Source organism: Spinacia oleracea, chromosome 2 (assembly GCF_020520425.1).
Source record: "Spinacia oleracea cultivar Varoflay chromosome 2, BTI_SOV_V1, whole genome shotgun sequence".
NCBI classification, from domain to species: Eukaryota; Viridiplantae; Streptophyta; class Magnoliopsida; order Caryophyllales; family Amaranthaceae; genus Spinacia; species Spinacia oleracea.
Window position 1 is genome coordinate 41,993,294 of NC_079488.1, and position 20,574 is coordinate 42,013,867.

At 36.3% G+C, this 20,574-nt stretch overlaps 1 protein-coding gene across 1 annotated transcript; it reads left to right on the forward strand.

The window, feature by feature from the left end:
* Window positions 1–2,500: 2,500 nt before the first annotated feature.
* Window positions 2,501–16,225, forward strand: LOC110805202 (bifunctional dethiobiotin synthetase/7,8-diamino-pelargonic acid aminotransferase, mitochondrial). The gene is made up of 14 exons (XM_022010807.2): window positions 2,501–3,245; window positions 4,455–4,625; window positions 5,031–5,292; window positions 5,702–5,782; window positions 6,803–6,923; window positions 7,597–7,742; window positions 8,268–8,362; window positions 10,839–10,951; window positions 11,026–11,172; window positions 13,058–13,191; window positions 13,274–13,405; window positions 14,130–14,264; window positions 15,592–15,704; window positions 15,797–16,225. Exons 1-14 carry the CDS (start codon window positions 2,587–2,589, stop codon window positions 15,987–15,989), a joined length of 2,502 nt encoding a protein of 833 aa, XP_021866499.2. The 5' UTR covers window positions 2,501–2,586; the 3' UTR covers window positions 15,990–16,225.
* The last annotated feature ends 4,349 nt before the right edge of the window (window positions 16,226–20,574 follow it).

The following is a 20,574-nucleotide window of genomic DNA, read 5'->3' on the forward strand; positions in this document are numbered from 1 at the left end:
CCTCTAATGCCTTCAAAAATTGTGAAAATATTGCGTCAGTCACACCGCCCTTAGTTTTCAGGTTAGTCAACACTGCCACAGCCGACAACTGAGTGTACTTGGTATATCCAGGATACAAAGGTTTCTCAGCAGCTTCTGACAAACGTTCAAATAAATGAGGCTCGTCTTGAATTGCCTCCATCATCTCATCTATATAATCCTCCTCAATATCATCATCCACGTCTTCTTCACATTCATCATCTTCCTCCAAAAACATATCCTCGTTCCGAACAATAGGTTCCGTGTGTACATGATGGTCAATAATTGTATTTTCACTAGAATTTCCCTTATATCCTCCGATCTCACCATGCCATATTCACACGTGATATTGTTGCCTAAACCCACGACGAATAACATGGTCCCTTAATGTTTTGATACTACTAACCCTACTCACATTTTCACAATCGACGCATGGACAATAAAACCCATTGTTTTGTACGTTTTCTTGATGCTCCAAAGCACATCTACAAAACTCCTCTACCCCGTTCAGGAACTCCAACGAAGTTCGCTTCTCATACATCCAACTTCGATCCATACCTTCTATTTCACCGGCTAAAGTCATGATAAAACCAAACCGTCAACACATTAATTAACACATAGCAACTCACATTGAAATTGTTGTGACACTTTGTTTACATGCTTAACTGAATTTCGCGAAACATAGCTGAACTATAAAAAACAGAAAACTCAACAACAACAACAACAACAACAGCAACAAGAGCAAGCAACAACAAGCAGATCAACAACAACAACAACTATTAAGCACATCAGAACTAGCTAAATAGCAAATCAGAGAACAACCTAAGCAAACCCAAGAACGAATCACAGTGAAGTCTTAAATTAAGTGATAGCATAACATGGTCCCAAGAACGAATTCAGTCCACGTGGACACACTACCTAGCATGACGCGTATCTAATTCAACCCTAAACTAACCTAGCATGAAACGAATTTAATTTCAGGCAGCAACATTGTTTCTGAAAACGGGACTAAACATAGCAGAACAAGAATATAAGGTTGCAACAACCTCCATGTTTTTTCAGACCACAACACATCAATAAGTATAATTTAAAAATTTACCTTCCGAATTATCTTCTAGCACTTGAGGTTGCAACAGCCTCCCTTATTTCTGCACTCTTTTCAAACCAAACCCACAAAATATAAATAAAAATTCAAAAACTAAAATAAAACTCAGACAATTTAGTAAAATTTCAGCAAGAAAAAATAGGTCTTACTAGAATAAAACTCTCAAATTTTTTGCTCTTCTTTCTTCGAAGCACCTCACCTAAATATCAAATTTGCAACATAAATTAGACATACGAAATTATGCCAGCTCAAATTCAAAATTACGCATAAAACTAGGCTTTACAGTTCAATTTTGCATAAAATTATGCATAAAACATCCGAAATTATGCATAAAACATTCGAAATTATGTAAAGAACATTCAAAATTATGCCAGCTCAAACTCTGAGCCATTTTAATTAGGGTTTACAGTACATCAGGAGAGAACAGAGGAGAGGAGAGAGCAAGAGAGAAATAATTCGATAATTCAAACCCAATTAAAGTAATTTGAGAGACTAAAACTAGGAGAATGGAGTAATTGAACGAAAATACGGCGGAGTGACGGCGATGGAGCATAATTTACCTTAAATATGAACGACGGCGGTGGAGATGAGTTCGAAGGAAAGACAGTGACGACGGCGGTGGCGATGGGGCTTCACTTTCCCGGCGAAATTCGATGGTGAAGAAACTTTGAGGTGAGTCAGTCCCAGTAGTTTGAAGGAAGAAGAAGTTTTGTGAAACGCCGACAAGGAAAAGAAAAAGAAAGAAGTATGTGCGCGGGGGAATTTTTGTTTTATGTTTCTGTGTGAGAGACATAAACTTTGCGGCGTTAATCATGCAGACGCCGCAAAATCTGGAGTTTTGAGGCGTTGCTTCCCAATAACGCTTCCAAACAATATTCTTTCACGTAATTTGTCCATTTTGTCATTTAGTCAGAGGCGTTTTGTCATTAACGTAGCTAAGTCGTGGCAGCAAATTAATATTTTTCTACTAGTGAAGTACAATGACATGTCATCAAATTTGGGCCACATGTACGGTATTATTGTATTTTCATAACACATCAACAACTACATAATATACAGTCAACATGTCGCAATATACAATAAGCTTCTACTATTAAACAATCAATTACTTACCAATAAACAATATTGCATTTGAGTAATTCATCAGCAATCATAAAATTTACAGTCAACGATAAGCGGTATACAATCAACACCGAGTAATATGCAGTCAATAACTACAAATATACACAGTCAACAATTAACATTATACCACCTACAGTTTTCAAGCAAAATATTTACAAAAATACCATTTGATTGAAAAACTCGGAATTTCTCCACCAATACCATCATACTCCGTTCCAGTTAATTACGGAGTAGAATGCGCACAAACAACATATTTTTCCCACCAAAATCCGTTTTGTACTTCTAATCACTTATCTCAGCACTTCTTCAGTGTTCACTTCCAACTAACTCTCTCTTCCGCCATGAAAACACTCTCTATTCTCCTCAAAACCTTCAATTTTTCCTCACATTCTCTTTCCTCAACCCCGCTCTCCCTCCTCCACCGCCGCCACTTCTCCTCCCTCCCTCTATCTCATCCAATCTACACAATCTGGGCCGCCAACACTAACCTCGGCAAAACCCTAATTTCTGCCGGAATTGCCTCTTCTGTCCTCGAATCCCCAAACCCCTCCCAATTCAACTACATTAAGCCGGTTCAAACTGGATTCCCTTCCGACTCCGACTCCCGCTTCGTCTTCACCAAGGTCTCCGATCTCTTCCTTCGCCGCCGCGCTGATTTCTCTCTCATTGCGTCGAACCATGTTGTCAAGGTGTCCGATGCTGCTTCGAAGGAGGTTTTGGGGAAGTACGAGGAGAAAAAGGTGGGAGGAGATGGGAATTTGGGGGAAAAGAGGTTAATTTGTAGGACATTGTGTGCATGGAAGGAGGCGGTTTCGCCGCATTTGGCGGTGGAGAGAGAAGGTGGTAGTGTGGAGGATGAGGAGCTGTTGGAGATGGTGGAGAAGTGTTTGTGGATGGGTGTGGAGGGTGAAGAGAAGGGTGATTGTTGGAGTTTGATTGAGACTGCTGGTGGTGTTGCTAGTCCTGGCCCTTCTGGAACTCTTCAGTGTGACCTCTACAGGTTATTTTTTTAATATCTTCCCGTAAACTTTTGATTTTTTTTCTACGGAGTATTTATTTTCAAGTTTATGATTATGAAAGTGTTAGAATTTTGTGAGGATGAACTCATGGTATTAGGAATATATTGTCAAACCTGAATAGTGATGATTGATACTATTATTAGTTAATTATACGCTGTCGAATTTATTAGATTGTGCATGTTGCTTGACCAGTGATCTTGTAGTTGTTGTTGTTTAATGTATGAGTAATGATTTAGGATTTCAATCTTGGTTCATCCTTGGGAAAGTAGGAAATTGATGTTTGTGGGTTGCTCTGTTTTCGCATTCGATCAAATGTGAATAGTTTTGAATATTCTTATTTATTAAATTATCATATGCCAAGTTTGAATGTTTTTTAGCTTATTAGTGGAAATTATTAGTGGGATTGCACCATTAGAGAAATACTCCCGTATAAAGGAGTGTAATAGAGATGGATCGATAGGAGGGAAGTTTGGCAAAGGATTTAGGTTCTCTTACTTGATTAAAAACATAGACTACATTTTGGATGGAGCTAAGGGAATCGGATGAATAATTGGATATGGAATTATGGCGTTGTTTTTTAATACAGGCATGTTCTATTCATTGAGGAACTATAGTTCTAGAGATTTACACTTTGGTTTTAGTGGTACTTTTGATTTGAGTGACTTAGTAATATGATTATTACTGTCTTTACAAAAGAAGAATTGGAATTGGAAGACCAGATGTAAATGTCTGTATGACTTGGTTGTCATTAAAAAGGCTTATCTCATTTCTAGTGTTTTGGTTTCTTGAGGACTCAATTTTCCTATTTATTTCTCTGTTTCTTTGTTTGATTATTATCTTTTTAGATTTGAAGACAAAATATCATAAAATATACTTCGTATGATATATATTTTATTCATGAACACACAGAGTTTGTCACTGGATTTCCCTTTAGATGAACTATTTAGTTTATGTGGTACTGTTATATAGATGAACTGATATTTTTAAGCTCATTCATAAACAATACACCAAGTTATTCTGAACATCTAATGCGCGGAAAAAATATGTTTCATTTTTACATCTTTCACTCCCTCTCATCGGGTTTGAGCTAAGGGAATAAATGTGGGATTTCTTATTTCTTATGTATCTGAGCAGTTTTGTCAGTGAGTTTTAGACCTTTTAGTATTGATTATCATTTCTTTTAACTGCAGGCCTTTCCGCATACCTGCAATACTTGTCGGAGATGGAAGGCTAGGAGGTATTTCTGGAACAATTTCTGCATATGAAACTTTAAAACTTCGAGGCTATGATGTGGTAGCTGTTGTACTTGAAGATCGTGGCCTTGCGAATGATGGTTCCTTGTTGTCTTATTTACAGAATGGGTAATATATGAGGACTTGGTTTATTTTCTTTCTATAATCTGTTGCTAACAATAACCACTTCTTGGCAATTATCATGGTAACTATCTGACTGACGAGCCTTTAGGGGGTTCTCCTTCTCATAATGAAGTAGGCTTGAGGATGGGGGAGTGGTTTATTAATATCTTCTGAATTACTATATTTTACCACAACTGGTTTCCAATGATTTGAAGTTTTGATTTTTAGATATGTTCGTTTTAGTTGTATACATAATAATTAAGGAATCCACTTAAATTCATATCTAATTGATACAGTGGAAGGTTAGAACATTGTTGTTGTTAAGACTTTTCTGACTTGCGCCTACCTGTTTCATGCTTTCTTTCATGACTGTTGAACTAGTTCTCTTATTACAGTGTAAATTTATTTTAGCTTGCCAGTTCTTGTATTGCCACCTGTTCCACAAGATCTATCAGATGACCTGATGGAATGGTTTGATGAATCTCATGATGCATTTGCTTCCCTTAAGCAAATACTGCTGTCCTCTTTCACTGAGCGAGTAAAGAGATTGCATGACATGCGAAAGAAGGCAGGAGATATCTTATGGTGGCCATTTACACAACATCAGCTTGTACCCAAAGAAAAAGTCACAGTAATAGATTCCCGTTGCGGCGAAAACTTTGCAGTTCACAAGGTGGTTATAACTTTTTATGCTCCTTAAAGTTGTTTCTAAATTCTAACACTTTCAGTTTTCATCAATGAGTACTTGGATCTGGTTACTTTGAGGCTGAGCTTCTCTGATCTTTGAGCTCCCAATTTCATGTTCTTGTGTAAAAGATACTCCCCCCCCATTTTCCTTCGACTGTGCTTATTCCTATTTTGAACAACTGCCTAATTATCTATAATCACTCTATGCACTCAATGAATATTTCCAGTGATATCTATTACTTTGGTACTCTCCTTAATATGTATGGATTTTCGGTTAGGACAGTCCAGGTGAAATGGAGGTGTTCTATGAGCAACTCCATGCCCTTTGACATGTGATTGGCGTAGGTGCTGCCAATTATTTTTCTTCAACTAACCTTCGTCATCTGTTACTACAGGTTGACTCTTGTGATGTCATAACTCAACAATTTGATGCTTGTGCTAGTTGGTGGACTCAAGGACCTACATCTGCCTTACAGGTTATAGTCTTCTGCTCTTTGTTTTTTTCCCCAGTTGAGACTGATCTTTACTGGTAAATATTGCTTCTGGTTAACTCAGTTTTGAAAAGTTAGCTCTTGTACTGTTCATATGTTTTTCTTTTTTAGATAAATCTTCCATAAATAGAATACTTGTTTCAATCAAGGAGGACCAGATTCCTTGAAGCGGGATAGGAGAAACTTTCTCATAGTAGTTCAGTTATGTTGAATCTTCTCTTGGTACATGTTCTGAAAAAAATCCACTGTTTAATGTCCGTGTAAGTCGGGTTAACTGCACAATCCAAAAACATTTACCTTGTCATGAAGAACATTTACCTTGTCTGACATTTACCAAAATCAATGATATGGACTTCTGAAACACATCATGTCACCAACTTCTTTTTCTTCTTACCCAAATATCATGAAGAACAATTACCTTGTCTGACTTTTGTCCACTTTTGAATATCATCATTCTTCATCCTCCCAGATCACTCTCCGAGGAAACGCTATTGTCTAGATGCATTCTGACATCTGACTATACTGGACTGGAGCAGCTTTTGTTTAAACATGAAATAAGCACAGTTCCACAACATGTACTTGAAGTAAAGTAAAAATATTTTGGAACTATGTAAACCATGCATTCATGCATAATTGGACCAAGTGGGGATCGAGCCTTAAGAAATCCCTGTTCTGATTGTCCTCCTGAATCAGAACTTTTATGTCCTTATTGTGGTAACAAGTCAAAACTGTAATAGTGCCGAAATGAACTTCCAAAAGCATGAGTAGCTTTTGACTTAATTGGCTTTATTCAAGTCCCCTAGTAGCCTAGTATAAAAGACGCCAAAAGAAGTTGGATCTTAAGTTGGTGAACATATGTATATTAAATTTAAAAGTAGATGTAAAAAGTGAATCAAAGATGCATTCTATGAAGTAATACATCTTTTTCCTTTTCCTTTTCCTTTTTTTGTTTTTTTTATATTCTGGAAGTTCTTTAATGGTGTTTATTAATCTAGGTGGGTTTAGATTGAATTGGCTAGAGATATGGGTTATGCTGCTGCAAGATATGGGCATGTGATGTTCCCTGAGAATGTTTATGAACCAGCATTGGACTGTGCAGAGCTTTTGCTGGAAGGAGTTGGAAAAGGTGAGTTTGGTTTATATTGCTAATTTCTTTCTAAGTGCCTAGCCATGTTCTCCATGCTCTGTTGAGCTTGTACATTTTCTTTTGGTATGCCTGCTTATATCTTGAATTCCCGGTCAAAGTGGGATTCTATTTTGTACATCTTTTAAAGCTGCATGCATCTAGAACAAATCTAAATTTCGTGCGTGTGCATGTGCGTGTGTGATGGATTGTTTGTTTGTAACGAGATTCTATTTTCAAATATCTCCAGGCATGCCCACATGTTGATGCAATTGTATTTGGATCCCTCTTGATTCAGCTTGTAGAGATCCACAATTATACATGGTGTTCTTTTTGTAAGATTGTAAAGTTCATAAGTGCAGCTAATCTATGGACTTCATTTTCTCTAGGTTATCTGACTTCTTAATTGCATGAAGGTCTATTACAGGTATTATGTGGAAAATCTGGAAATTAATTAAAATGTGCATGGCAAAGTCAATGGCTACTCGTTCTGTTAAACTTATGTCCATATCTAGCCTTCCTCTTCTGTAATGTATTGCTGTTCAAATGTACTTGTACTTGGAGTGGCTCAAAACTGAGCTGGGAGCCCATGTGTCTTATTGTGGAAACGTCAGTTTGACTAATCCTTATAAATGTTTTCTCACCAGCTACTGTATCTGGATTGGCTCTTGTGCAGGATGGGCATCTCGGACTTTCTTTTCAGATAATGGATCTACAGCAATTGAAGTTGCTCTTAAGATGGCATTTCGTAAATTCTTGTATGACCATGAAGCAACTGTGGATATTTCTGACCAGAATTCTAAGAGATCCATAGAGTTTCGGGTGGGTTCTTCTTTGCTTTGTTTCTACTCAGCGATATTTGCTTTCTCTGCTCTTCTAATTTCATTATAGAGGAGAAGTTATCTAAAGAGAAAAGTGGGGAAAGATAGAGGGGAAGATGGGGGTGGGAGGATGGGTGTTGGGGGGGTTGAGGGGAGAAGTTATTTCTCTAGAGCACTGAACGGTAGTTAAGCTTTTGAAGGCGAGTTATATGTGAATATGTGATGAACCTTGTAACTTATTTTCTCTTGGATGGATTAGTAAATCACAGGCAGTAAAGCTCGTGTTTATAACTTTATATTGTTTGGTTCAGAATTCAAAAAGGAAACTTAATTATGTTTATTTTCTTGTATAACATTACATCATATATTTTTCTTGTATGCACGTGTTCAAGCATGAAATTTTTTAACTTGTAACAAAAAGTTGATAAATAGTTTATCAGTTCTCAAACTCTAGCTTTTCTTTAAATGTTTTAGTGACCAAACACTTGGTCATTAACTTTTAAACTTTTCAATTTATCTGAAGTAGGTACTGGCTCTCAATGGATCGTATCATGGTGACACTTTGGGTGCAATGGAAGCACAAGCACCATCATCATACACAGGCTTTCTCCAGCAACCATGGTATGCTGACTAGATTTAAGAGTACATCTAGTTGTATGTATTTAGGTTTCCTTCAATGTAGAAGATTGTATTCAATTTCTATGATTCCTGATTCCTTTTTAGTAAATGTGTGTGTTTGTTGCTTGTACTCCCTTCATCCCTTGAAGATTGCCCCACTTGCTATCTTAGTTTGTCCCACAAAGATTCCTCCATTCCTAAGGTCCCCACCATTTATCCCACTTGCATAAACTCCAAAAGTGTTAAAACGGCAATAACACACATGCAAAACTTTTAAATTGGAAGTTGGGGAATGGGGAAAACATTGAAAGTTGAAAGTTGAAATTTGAAAGTTGAAAGTTGAAAGTTGGGGCCAGAGGGAATGGGGAAAACATTGAAAGTTGAAAGTTGGGGCCAGAGGGAATATCATTTACCTGATAAACATATATCTTTTGGTTGGTTCACTTTCCCTCTTTAGAAAACATATTTAGCTGTGCTATACTCAAGTCAGTGAAAGCAGTAACTTTAGGCTACTTATCAATTGATATTGAATCAGTCGATGTCCTTGCTCTTTGATCCATGATATTTTTTCATATTGGTGAGCATGTTATGGAACAAAAGATGTAAATTTGACTAGGTACTTGCACTTTTATTAGGTTAGGTTAGGACGTTAGGTTAGTAATCTTTGAGGATTAGAAACTGATTCTCTACACTACTCCGACACATCTGTCTTAGCCTCATACCAGGGACGACATGATTCCGACACAGCTGTCTTAGCCCCATACCAGGGCCGACATGATGCGGCCCTTCTGCCTGGCTAGACAGTTAGACATGGCAGATCAAGAAGACTTCATAGCCACTAGATAAGGATTGGAGAGAGAGAATTGAAGATTTGTAGGAAAAGAAGTCCCAAACCATGTCAAACCTGCTAGAATCTCTTTAGATCAAGGGTTTTAATAAATCTTTGATCTCAAATTGAGTAATTAATTAATCTTAAAAGTTGGGCTTTTGCGCTCTAGGGTGAGACGACTACCATAATGCTTTAATTCTTGTTAATGCCGAGCCAATGGTGACTGGGGTGGTGGGGGACACACCGACATGTTCGCTACAGTATGTGAAATTTGGAGTAACGGGGATTTCAATGGCCATTTTTCTTGTGACCGACTAGATCTAATTATGATTCCTTTTTCCCTCTTGTTTTCGTCTGGAGGTTGGATTAAGAATAGTTAAGAAGTGAGATATGCACTCTCGCATTTACAAGAAGTTAATTTTTTTTTATGTGTCCCACTTTGTTCAGAGGGACCCAACAATACGTTATCAGTTTAAAATCTTCTGTCCATCACGTTACCTTCTTTCCCCTGAAAAAATTACGTTCCTTTTATGTCAAGCCCCCATACACATGTCTCTATTTGGACAGGTCCTTGTGTTTTGAAATTTCAACTTTGCCAAATTAAACACTAAATATCATTCCGTGCCTGATACTCATACTGCAGTTGAAAGAGGAGTCCGAGTGAAAACCTTTTTTGGTTAACGGATAGCACCACTGCCATCTTGGGCAATAACACCCGAATAGCAAAGGGATACGAGGTATGAGAACAGATATGCAGAACAATTCCTACAGTGAGTTAGATATGACACATGATCTTTCTCAATCGCAATTCGTTTTGAAGTATCTCAATCGAGTACGATTGCTTTTTGAAACGGACGATTTGGTTCTTGAAATGGGGGGCCCAGTGTACAATCTGGGTAACATTGTTTAGGATATTGTATGCAGGTCTGTTAAGAGGCTGTTCCTGCAACTAGAATCCCCGGCCTCAATGAGGGAATTTAAAGTGTCGCCCAAGGATCAACTTCTATCAAAAGCTAATTCATTACACAGATATTAACTAAATTGTTGAAGGGCACAAGGTCTTGGGTATCCTTTAAATAGTAAAGGTAACTAGAATGGAGAAGGCCTTTCTAATTATGTGCTAAGAGCTTAAGATAGAGATATAAAGTGGAAGAGAGCTCAATGAAATATAACCCGTCAAAGACTCGTTACCTTTTGTCTTCCTATGCCTGTCAGAGTACACTTGACCATTGCCGCCAACTCTATGTCCATGTATATATTAACAAACAAGTTATATCATGAGATTTTCCCCAGCTGCTCTACTGAAGAAATATGAGCGGGGGGGGGGGGGGGGGGGGAGGGGTTTACTTGTTCAACAAACCGGCAAATTACTGAATCCTAAATTATCTGTGGTCTAAAAAAAAATCTTGGCGCTGACTTGGTGGATGTCAGGTGTCTGCAGCCAGGTCATGCTAGCACCCCTCACTAATTGCACTTTTATTGATATGAAAAGTGTGTAGGTCTAAGAGATTAAACCACAACGATATACATTTAGCTAATAAACTGCATTAGGGCTCCCTCCTGTCCCAATTTCTAAAGGGCCCCCCCTCCCCCGCGGGTTTACTCTTGCTAGCTTTTATTTAGTAATGCTATTGATGTTTGGTTTTGTAGGTACATAGGTAGAGGTCTCTTCATGGATCCACCAACTGTATACATGCAATGTGGGAATTGGAATGTTGAGTTACCTAATGAACTTTCTGAAGGACATAAGCTGGAAGATTTGAGTAAGTTTAGCACATTCTGTTTCTATTCGTCCTCATCCCTCTATATGGTATCTTACAGACAACAATTTGTGCAGCCTTTGGGTTCCGGGATGAACTTTTCTCCAAGAGCAGGGATTCGTCGGATGTTTCTAGAAGTTATGTATCTTATATATCAAAACAATTATCAGCATTCTCCAGAAGCGAACAGAATAAATGGATAGCAGCTCTAATAATTGAACCAGGCAAGAATATTCTGGACTAATTCTTTTGTTTTAGTAGTGTGTCTTTGCTGTAAAATTTGATTTAGAGGCTTGACATCTTTTTTGTTTTTGTTTAAGCTGCTGCTGTTTTGCTATTGGCTGATGACATCTAGTCTATATTAGTCAGCTTGATTATATCCCTTCATAAACTTTCATTTTGAGTTCCTTAGGTAGCCATTCCGAACAAAGTATTAAATAGCCAATTTTCTAAATTACTTGGCTCTAGATTTGCTGAATGGTTGATACTTGATTGCTATTGTTTGGTTCAGATAAAGTTTAGCTTGAACTTCTATACTCTCTTATAACAGTGCAAATGAGTGCTTTAGAACATCTTATATCCCCAATGCTACTGCACAGTTTCCTTTCTTCTTTGATGAACTAACATTAGAAACTTATGCCCTGATGTTTACTTAAAGTTACCTGTCAACTAACATCTGATGGGAATCTTGCCATCTTGGTAAAGAACTAAGAAGATTATCTGGAACATTTGTCACTGGAAGACACCATCCATAATCTGTCCTCTACTTCTTGATTCCTCAAAAGCGTACCTGCCTTTCCAGTTAAAAAAAAAACACCTTTTAGATAAGTAAGGTTATTCCTCTTTCTTACCTGCCTTGACTTGATTTTATCTGGAGGCTGGAGTGGCAAAAGGTACTGCAATTAATTTGAGAATATTGGGTGCAAGGATGAATTGCAAGAACCATTGCAGCTCTGCATTTGGTTATGCTTCAAGGAGGTTAATGAGGGTTTCCCAAGCGAACTGATCAATTTATATCCATATAGAAAAAAAATGCGGATGCTGTCGCGTTCGCGGAAACGGTCGCGTTGTCGCGGAAACCGCTTGTAACAGAAGAATAGAACGGATCGCGGCTGACGCGGTGTGAATATTTTGAAAAAAACCACATTAACATGTCAAAGCCTTATTATTACATTTTTAGTCTAAAAAGTATTATATCAACACAATATAACCAAATCTATCCTAATATGAGTGAGTTATATTCTGTGAAGAAATAAGCACTAGAAATATCCTGTTTCATAAACTACATAACTAATTACAAAAATATTTTTGGTCAATTTATGTAAAAGAACGGTGTAACGGAGAAAAAAAACGTCTTACGTGGAGAGTCACCGTTACGTAACGGATGGCGCGGGAAGAACGACGTGATTTTTGTCCAAACCGTAACTTAACGGGTTTTCGCGGGACGGCAAATCCAAAATAGGTTACAGAACGGCCGTTATGTAGCGGAACGGCCGAGTTTTAATTCCATGATCCATAGTTGGTATAGACAGTAACTTCATATTGTTGGTTGATGGAACATAATCTTCATAACACTGTGACCCCAAAAGTTTTTGAACCGGCACAAGGGACCAGAGTATTGATATTAAAATTATGATCCTCCACAACTCCTGTGCTTTGAATTAACTTTGTAGATTATTATGCTAAAGTGCTGAACACAAAAGGAGCCAGAATATTCCTTAAGCTCTAGATCTAGAGAGCCCCCGTCAAAGTCTATTAGGAGAAAGTCTTAATTGGTTTTTCAGGCTGTATAGAAGACTCCTGTTTCTAAAACTAGCTTATGCTTCAAAGAAGAGGACTTTGAGTATTCGTTACAGACAGAGATATGCCAATGGAATTTTTACTTCCTAATGGATTATCCAACGTGTAGGTGCCATGTTTTATCGGATAGAACTTTACATCCTTATTTTGTTTGCTGGCCCCTCTCTATGAAGAGACTTAAGTACTTACATTGATACTTGTTTTCAGGAGTTTATTGGTTCTGTTATTGTGAATCTGATCCTTGAGTTTCACACTGCTTTTGGCACCCTAAAGGAAGATATACTGATGAACCTCTGAACTCTATTGCAGTTATACATGGTGCAGGAGGTATGCATATGGTTGATCCACTTTTTCAACGCATCCTTGTCAGAGAGTGTCAAAAACAAAAAATTCCAGTCATTTTTGATGAAGTTTTCACAGGATTTTGGCGATTGGGAGTAGAGGTTAGCTGACACTTTATGCACTCCTTTATTTCTTCTAATTTATATTTTATTTCAAATATGTTTGACCTGAATTTCTTGATAGTCTGCAGCAGAGCTACTCCATTGCTCACCTGATATAGCCTGCTATGCGAAGTTGTTGACTGGTGGGATTATACCCTTAGCAGCCACATTAGCAACAGAAGCTGTTTTCGATACATTTGTGAGCGACTCAAAGGTAAGTTGCTTGAATTGTAGCTTAGTACTTGGATGGAGTATTTTGTTCATGTTTTTTCAACCGGTTTAGTTATACTACTTGCTGTAGAAGTAAGTTCTCTTTTTCCTTTGTTGGACAAATTAAGATTTTGTTATTAACGGAAACTAGAAAGAGGATAAAAATCTTGTCTTCCAGTGAGATTAGTTACAAATTACACTGCCAACGGCGGCCAATGTTAAGACTGTATGAGTAGAGTTTGGCTAATACAACAAAACATAATAACCAAAATTATAACATGCGATTACAACTACAAATAGAAAACCTAGTTACTCATTCTCTAACAACTATGCACTTCCTCTCTACATCTTTTTATAAAGGTATTGGGTACGGAACTCGTCGACAATGATATACGGAGTAATAGAATTAGCCCTTCTATTCCTTTGTTGTCATAACTTTCTCTCGTGTTACATTTTCTCCTTCCCCCAGCCCTTCTATTCCTTTGTTGTCATAACTTTCTCTCGTGTTACATTTTCTCCTTTCCCCCCCCCCCCCCTTCAATAAATAAATAAATAAGAAGCATGGTGTGTTATTTGAAACTTGCCAATTTTTTGAGATATACTGATAATCTGATATAACTATCTATTATTTGTGTAAACTTACTTACTAGTAACTTGTCTTCTTTTGGGTGCATTTAGAACCATTATTTCCTGTTTTAATAATGAAATTCTTGTATATCTTGTTCCAGCTAAAAGCACTTTTGCATGGCCACTCTTATTCTGCGCACGCTATGGGGTGTACAGCTGCTACTAAATCTATTAAGAATTACAAAGATCAAAAGAAAAATCCTAATTTGACACCCAATGGAAGGGCACTCAAAGAGGTGAGCAACTTTTCTTTGGTTAAGTAGAGTAGCTTTGCTAAAACTGCCAAAATTATTGTGTGTATGTTTGAATTTTCTCTATGTGTGGCTGCCATGCAATTTGATACAACTCAATCAGACAGGAAGAATAAAAACTGAAACTGTGGGGGTAAAGAGTGTGAGTAGTATCCAAGATTATTTGCTTGAAGTAAAGATTTTCCAAGTCTTGAACAATATTTTAGTTTTGTTTCATAACCAAAAGGAAAATTTTGGATGTCTTTACCAATCTTGTTTAACAAAATAGCACTATTACAATGACTTGGTGGTTGACTCATGTAGCTATAAAGATCAATCATGTACTTTGTATGCTACAAGATGTTTTTGCTTAAACATTGTGCTCATTTTGTAATTCAAAAGTAGTTATGCTTTAAAGGATGTGCAAAAAGTTAATTGACCATATCCACATGACCATATCCGCATGACCCTCATCCTGCCTCCCTTTCGTGTCCGTTTTGATTATTTGGGAAGTTGATGTACTTGTGGTTGCTTATAGGTTGGATGAAATAACGTCACCTTGGATTTTGTTTCAGACGTTTCCATAGTAGTTTCTGGAATTAGTTTTAGCAATATTAATTTAGGTTTCTTAGGATAATTTTTAGTTGTGGCTATTAGGGAGGACAAATGGTTTAATAATCTTTAAACGTATGTCTTGCCTTGCTCACTTAATTGTGGCTGTTTGGAGGCATTTATGAAAAGAACTGTGATACTTGTATGTAAGGTGATACAGATAAGTAGATAACCATTGATGAAAAGGATTTTAGCTTCTATTGGGTAGCCAGTTAAGCTTTGTACTTAATTGAAAAGTGAAAGAAACACCAAGTCATTTTCTTGCAACTCGCATGGTCACTCTAGACTTATTAAATTCATTTTTCAATCCTTCCTTACTGTGAAGCTTTGCTTAATATCTAGGGCTAATCTTAGGCACATTGGATGTGTTAGTTTCCAAGCTTTGATCATGATTAATCCTATAAACATGAATGTGAGCTTTTGAAAAAATGGACATGAATAATTGCAAATTTCTTGGGGGGGCTTTTGTCAAAATAGATCAAAGGGTTTATGTTACATAGAAAGATAACATTTTGGACTATATTGGTTAAAATACTGTATTGATCTCCAATGATCAAAAGATGTAGTATTTGAAGAACATGAGTGAAATTTGGTTTTATTAATGCCCTTTTTTCTCTACGGTTTTTGAATAATACATTTCAAGGGGAAGTAAATTGAAATTTAGAGTCAAGATAAGGATCAATTTTTAAGATGAATTTTCTTTTCATTCTCTGCTTGTCAGATATGGGATACAGAACTTGTTAATAAAATCTCAATGCATCCACAAATCAAAAGATTGATGGTGTTGGGCACAGTTTTTGCGGTCGAGCTCCAAACTCATGGTTCTAACGCTGGGTAAAACTATCGAACTATTTCATACAATTCCTTTGAAGTCAATTTAAAACAATCTTAATTTTAACAAAGAATATAACATTTTTGCTTTGCAGATATGCATCTACTATAGCTACATCTATAATTCAAAAGCTTCGTGAAGATGGCATATACGCGAGGCCATTGGGGAATGTTATTTATTTGATGTGTGGTCCTTGCTCTTCTCCTCGTACCTGTAGCGAATTGCTTGCGAAATTGCACCATAGAATTGACGAATTTCACAAGAATAACTTATCTTCAATTCCGTAAGATTTTGGTTGTTTTACCACCAAATTTTTGGTAGAGTTATTTTCGTTAGAGATGATTAAGCATGACGAGGTGGCATAATTTTTAAAATTACTTTTGTAAGTTGTTAATTATCTAATACTATTACCGTTTTTATTAACTCTTGCGAACTATGTAATGAATGATCTATGGAGTATTACTATGATCCACAGTGTAATTCTCCATTCATTGGTGTATGTTTGTCTATGTGTTTGATGTAATCCCTGCTTTCTGTTGAGAAATACTTGGCAATAAAGAATGTACTTGCAATACAATCGATTAATGAGTTTGTTAATCGATTAATGAGTTTGTTAATCCGCCGATTACTAAAATACAAAAGATGTTTTTATAAATAATTTCTCAAGTTTATAGATATCTCAGTCATCCACCATTATTACATGTGAAATTAATATTAATGGATTCCTGTGTGTTTATTCAACTTTGGTAGTGAAAAATGCGCCAGAAAAATCTTGCAAAGAAGTGGTGTGTATATTCTTGATATTATTTAATTTTTAAGTAAATTTTGTAAATAGATTGTGCCGGTATGTACGTATAATGAAACTACATACATAAGAATATTTTATTTTATTTTGTTTTCACTGTTGTACAGTAATGATTTTTTCAAAGTTTTATAAATATTTTGTAAATCACACTGAGTAATGAACTAGTGCGGCTCGAAGGTGGAATAATGTGTGGAAGTCCCCGGTACCTCAACGTGTTCGGTTCTTTTTATGGCTCGCTGTACAAGACCGATTAATGTCAAATGGAAATAGGTTCATTCGAACCTTAACGGATGATCCTAGGTGCAATGTATGTGGAGAGGTAGAAGAAAACTTGGAGCATATTGTTTGAATATGCGCCGTAGCTCGAATTTTGTGCACAAATAGTCATTAGTATGGAAAATGATTTTCAAAATCCTCTTGATTCCAATTAACATCTGAAGTCATGTCCCTCTAAAAAATAAATTATTGTGAGGCTCAAATTAACGATATAGATTTTTATCAAGTTCTCCTTACTCGGAGATGCATTGTTGTGCTTTCTTCTAACCACATTAAAGGTATATAATTTTCCCAACTGAAATCATCCGAAATCTTGTGATATTTGTTGCTAAATTTTATCAATCTCTATGGTGCTATGCTTTGTATCAAAGATTAGTTTAAATTTGTTCTTTCGTTTCAGGGGTGTGGCCTTAAATTTTCAGTAACACTGATGATATGAGTATATGGAAAATTAGTATGCATTGCGTACTAATGCTTCATGTGATGAGTTCTTGTGAATCCTTCATTCATATTCTAGTGTATCTTAATTTTTTTAGGTTAGCGTTTGTTTTATTCACACTTATTTCACATTGGATTTCACTTAGAATTTTCTGCATCTTAATTTTGTTTTACTGGAATAGGCATTGGTGTTTTTGGATTACCCTTCTCACATACATGCTTTGTTTACAGGAATAAGTCGTTTGCTTTAAAATTGTAATACAAAGCTCAATGTTTATTTTCACACTCCGGGTGTAATATGTATGTTGTTGTATTTTGGAATGTTTAAGAAAGCAGTAATGATTGACTTACCTATTATCAGGAACGTATTGATAACTCTCCGCTATTGTAGATGTATGATCATTGACACTCAAGCATGCATTATGTTTCTTCTCTTAGTCATCTATTTTCTTTAGAGATATTGTTTCTGCTTCGTTCTAGATATGGAGCTGAAGCTTGTCATTTGCCTTTTGTATTTGAAATCTAAATCCAGACTAACAAAGTTTTTGCTGTAAGAATTTAGTGATACGTAAGAGCATGCAGGTTTGACAACAAATTGTGAAGTTTTGTGCTTTAATTTGTTCCACATATTATTTATGGAGAATGTGAGATTGATGCAGCATTTTCATTCTTAGTTAGGACAGTTACCTAATATGAGAACTATAGCTTTTTCTAGTGTGGCAATTGCATATCCTTCTGTACCTTCTCTTTCTTTTTGAGGGGAGAGGTGCTGCTTAGGAGAAGTACAAGAACTGAAAAGTTCATCTTATGAAGTGTAAGATTAGGTTTGTTTCTTTGCTGCAAAGGAAGCAAAGTATATTTTTTTTCATTTACACTCTCCGCCTCCCCGTTTGAATACAATACCTTTCTTAAGCAGAGGGGGTGAGGAGAGTAGGGGGTCCTTACTGTGATGTGAATATGTACTGATTTTATCAAGGATTTTTTTACTGCGGTGTCAATATGTACCAAAATTTTTATTGTATTGTGTGTGAATGTTTGATCACATGCATATTTTTCACCATCAGAAGTGGTTGAAAAACTTTCACTGTTTATTAAGTGAGATATGAATTAACATATGTTTCTTGGCTTGAATTTCCTAAAAAATAGTTTGTTCTGCAACGTGTATACCTACCAAATTTTTTTATTTGTTTAGGATGTTGTGGAGATGCCAAACCAGTAATGGAATTTTGGAAGGTTGATGAAAATGAATTTAGTTATAGTGCAACATGGTTCCTTGAGGGAGATTGTCGCTTTTGCTGCAGTACAGCTGCAGAGGTAGTTATACTTACCCTTTTTAACAACTCATTTTGAGCTAGGCAAAAATGTCATTAGGCTAATAATCAGGATTGTAATTCGTGTTCGACTGTATATATGATGTTGAAACTTCATGAGTGTGTGTAGTTTAGGTGGTTAGATTAACCCCCTGCTTTAAAATGCTCCATTTAGTCTGTCATAAGATGCGTAGGCGAGTGTTGTAATCCTGGGAGGTTTGTGTGCTTTGTTGGAAAATATATTATATAATAAAGTGGTTGTCGTAATATTATGCTAATTGGTCCAAAATGTTCAAACTTTTTTGATATTAATCCAACATTTGGCCGATTTATACATCTACCTAGCTAGTCCTTGTTTTGCAAGAACATAAACGGCAGAATTATAGGAAATAAATCCTTTTATGGTAAAATAGATGTTACACTATTATCGAGGAAAATTTGGTAATATTAATCCAACCTTTGGCCGATTTTCTTTTATTAAGCCCACCTACGACATATTTTTTAATAATCCCATCTTTACTACCCATCGACTTTTATTAGGCCCAACACGTCATAAACCTATTGTAGGCGGTAATATGTCCCTACGTGGCAGTATTCTATCTCGATATATTCAGTCATCATCATCAATTCATCACCATCTCGATGATTTTTTTACCGATTACCGGTCACTTAAGCCTAATAAAAGTCGATGGGTAGTAAAGATGGGATTATTAAAAAATATGTCGTAGGTGGGCTTAATAAAAGAAAATCGGCCAAAGGTTGGATTAATATTACCAAATTTTCCTAAAGGATAATAGTGTAACATCTATTTCAGCATAAAAGGATTTATTTCCTATAATTCCGCCGTTTATGTTCTTGCAAAACAAGGACTAGCTAGGTAGATGTATTGAGTTCTTCGCCTGGTTATGATTACAATCTGCTCATGCATAATTTTCTTTTAAGTTTTTTCTAGTTTACATTGTATAATGGAAATAAAACTATGCAAATTGGCCTAAAGTATTTTAAACATAACCTAATTTTTCATAAGTGAATTTTTTCAACCTAGAAAATTTTATTTTAGCTCCTCTAATGAAATGCAAAGGACCCCTCCAATTTTTACTATACAGTTGGTTTATTAAAAAAAAGTATAACTATAAAATTTGTGGATGTTGTTGGAAATATTTAGGAAGTGCGGTGGGCTTTAGTTGTTTGAGGCTAATTGATTAAGTGACATTGATGATGTTACAGTATGTAAAAGGAGTTACAAAGTTGATTTTTTGTGTGAAGTTCTTCTTGTTTTATTGGCTATTTCAATTTTCATGCTTTACAATGCTCTATATTTATAGTAACACAATGTTGGTTGTTTCCACCACTCCAATATTCTAGACTATTCTACTTTCTTCCCTTTGTAGATAGTTCTAGGTCTTTCTACTCTTAGATATTTTTTAGGATAGTCTAGATATTTTATTACATGTTTCTAGATTATTTTAGATTATAGTTTTTTACACTCCCCCTTGAGCTGAAAAATCTTGAACTCCAAGTTGTCGACGAAATTGGATGAATTTCTCTGTTGAGATTTCCATTGTGAAGATATATGCGAGCTGCTCCCCCATCTTGCAAAATTGTATCTCAATCTCCTGCTTCTCGACTAGTTCTCGGATAAAGTGATGACGTATCTCGATATGCTTTGTGCGGTTGTGGAAGACTGAATTTTTTGTCATGGCTATAGCAGACATGTTCTCTCAATAAATTCTTGTTGAGGCTTCTGTTGGCTGTCGTAGATCACCAAGAATTCTTTTGAACCAGACTGCTTCACATGATGAACTTGCTGCTTCAATATTTTGATGATGATAGAGCCACGATTGCTTGTTTATTTGATGATCATGAAATGGTTTTAGTTCCTAACTGGAACACATAGACACTTGTACTCTTCCTGTCGTCGATACTTCCAGCCCTATCATTGTCGGTGTATCCCGTGAGCTTGTACTCATTTTCAGTCTCGTATAATATTCCATAGCTTTTTGTGCCTTTGACATACCGAGGGATTTTTTTCGCTGCTGTGAG

Bases quoted from the DNA above. Each gene is read 5' to 3' on its own strand.
- LOC110805202 (XM_022010807.2), top strand. From the start codon at position 2,587: ATGAAAACACTCTCTATTCTCCTCAAAACCTTCAATTTTTCCTCACAT. The intron at 4,626-5,030 runs GTAATATATGAG...AATTTATTTTAG, and splicing joins TTGTCTTATTTACAGAATGG to CTTGCCAGTTCTTGTATTGC. The intron at 14,265-15,591 runs GTGAGCAACTTT...TCTGCTTGTCAG, and splicing joins ATGGAAGGGCACTCAAAGAG to ATATGGGATACAGAACTTGT.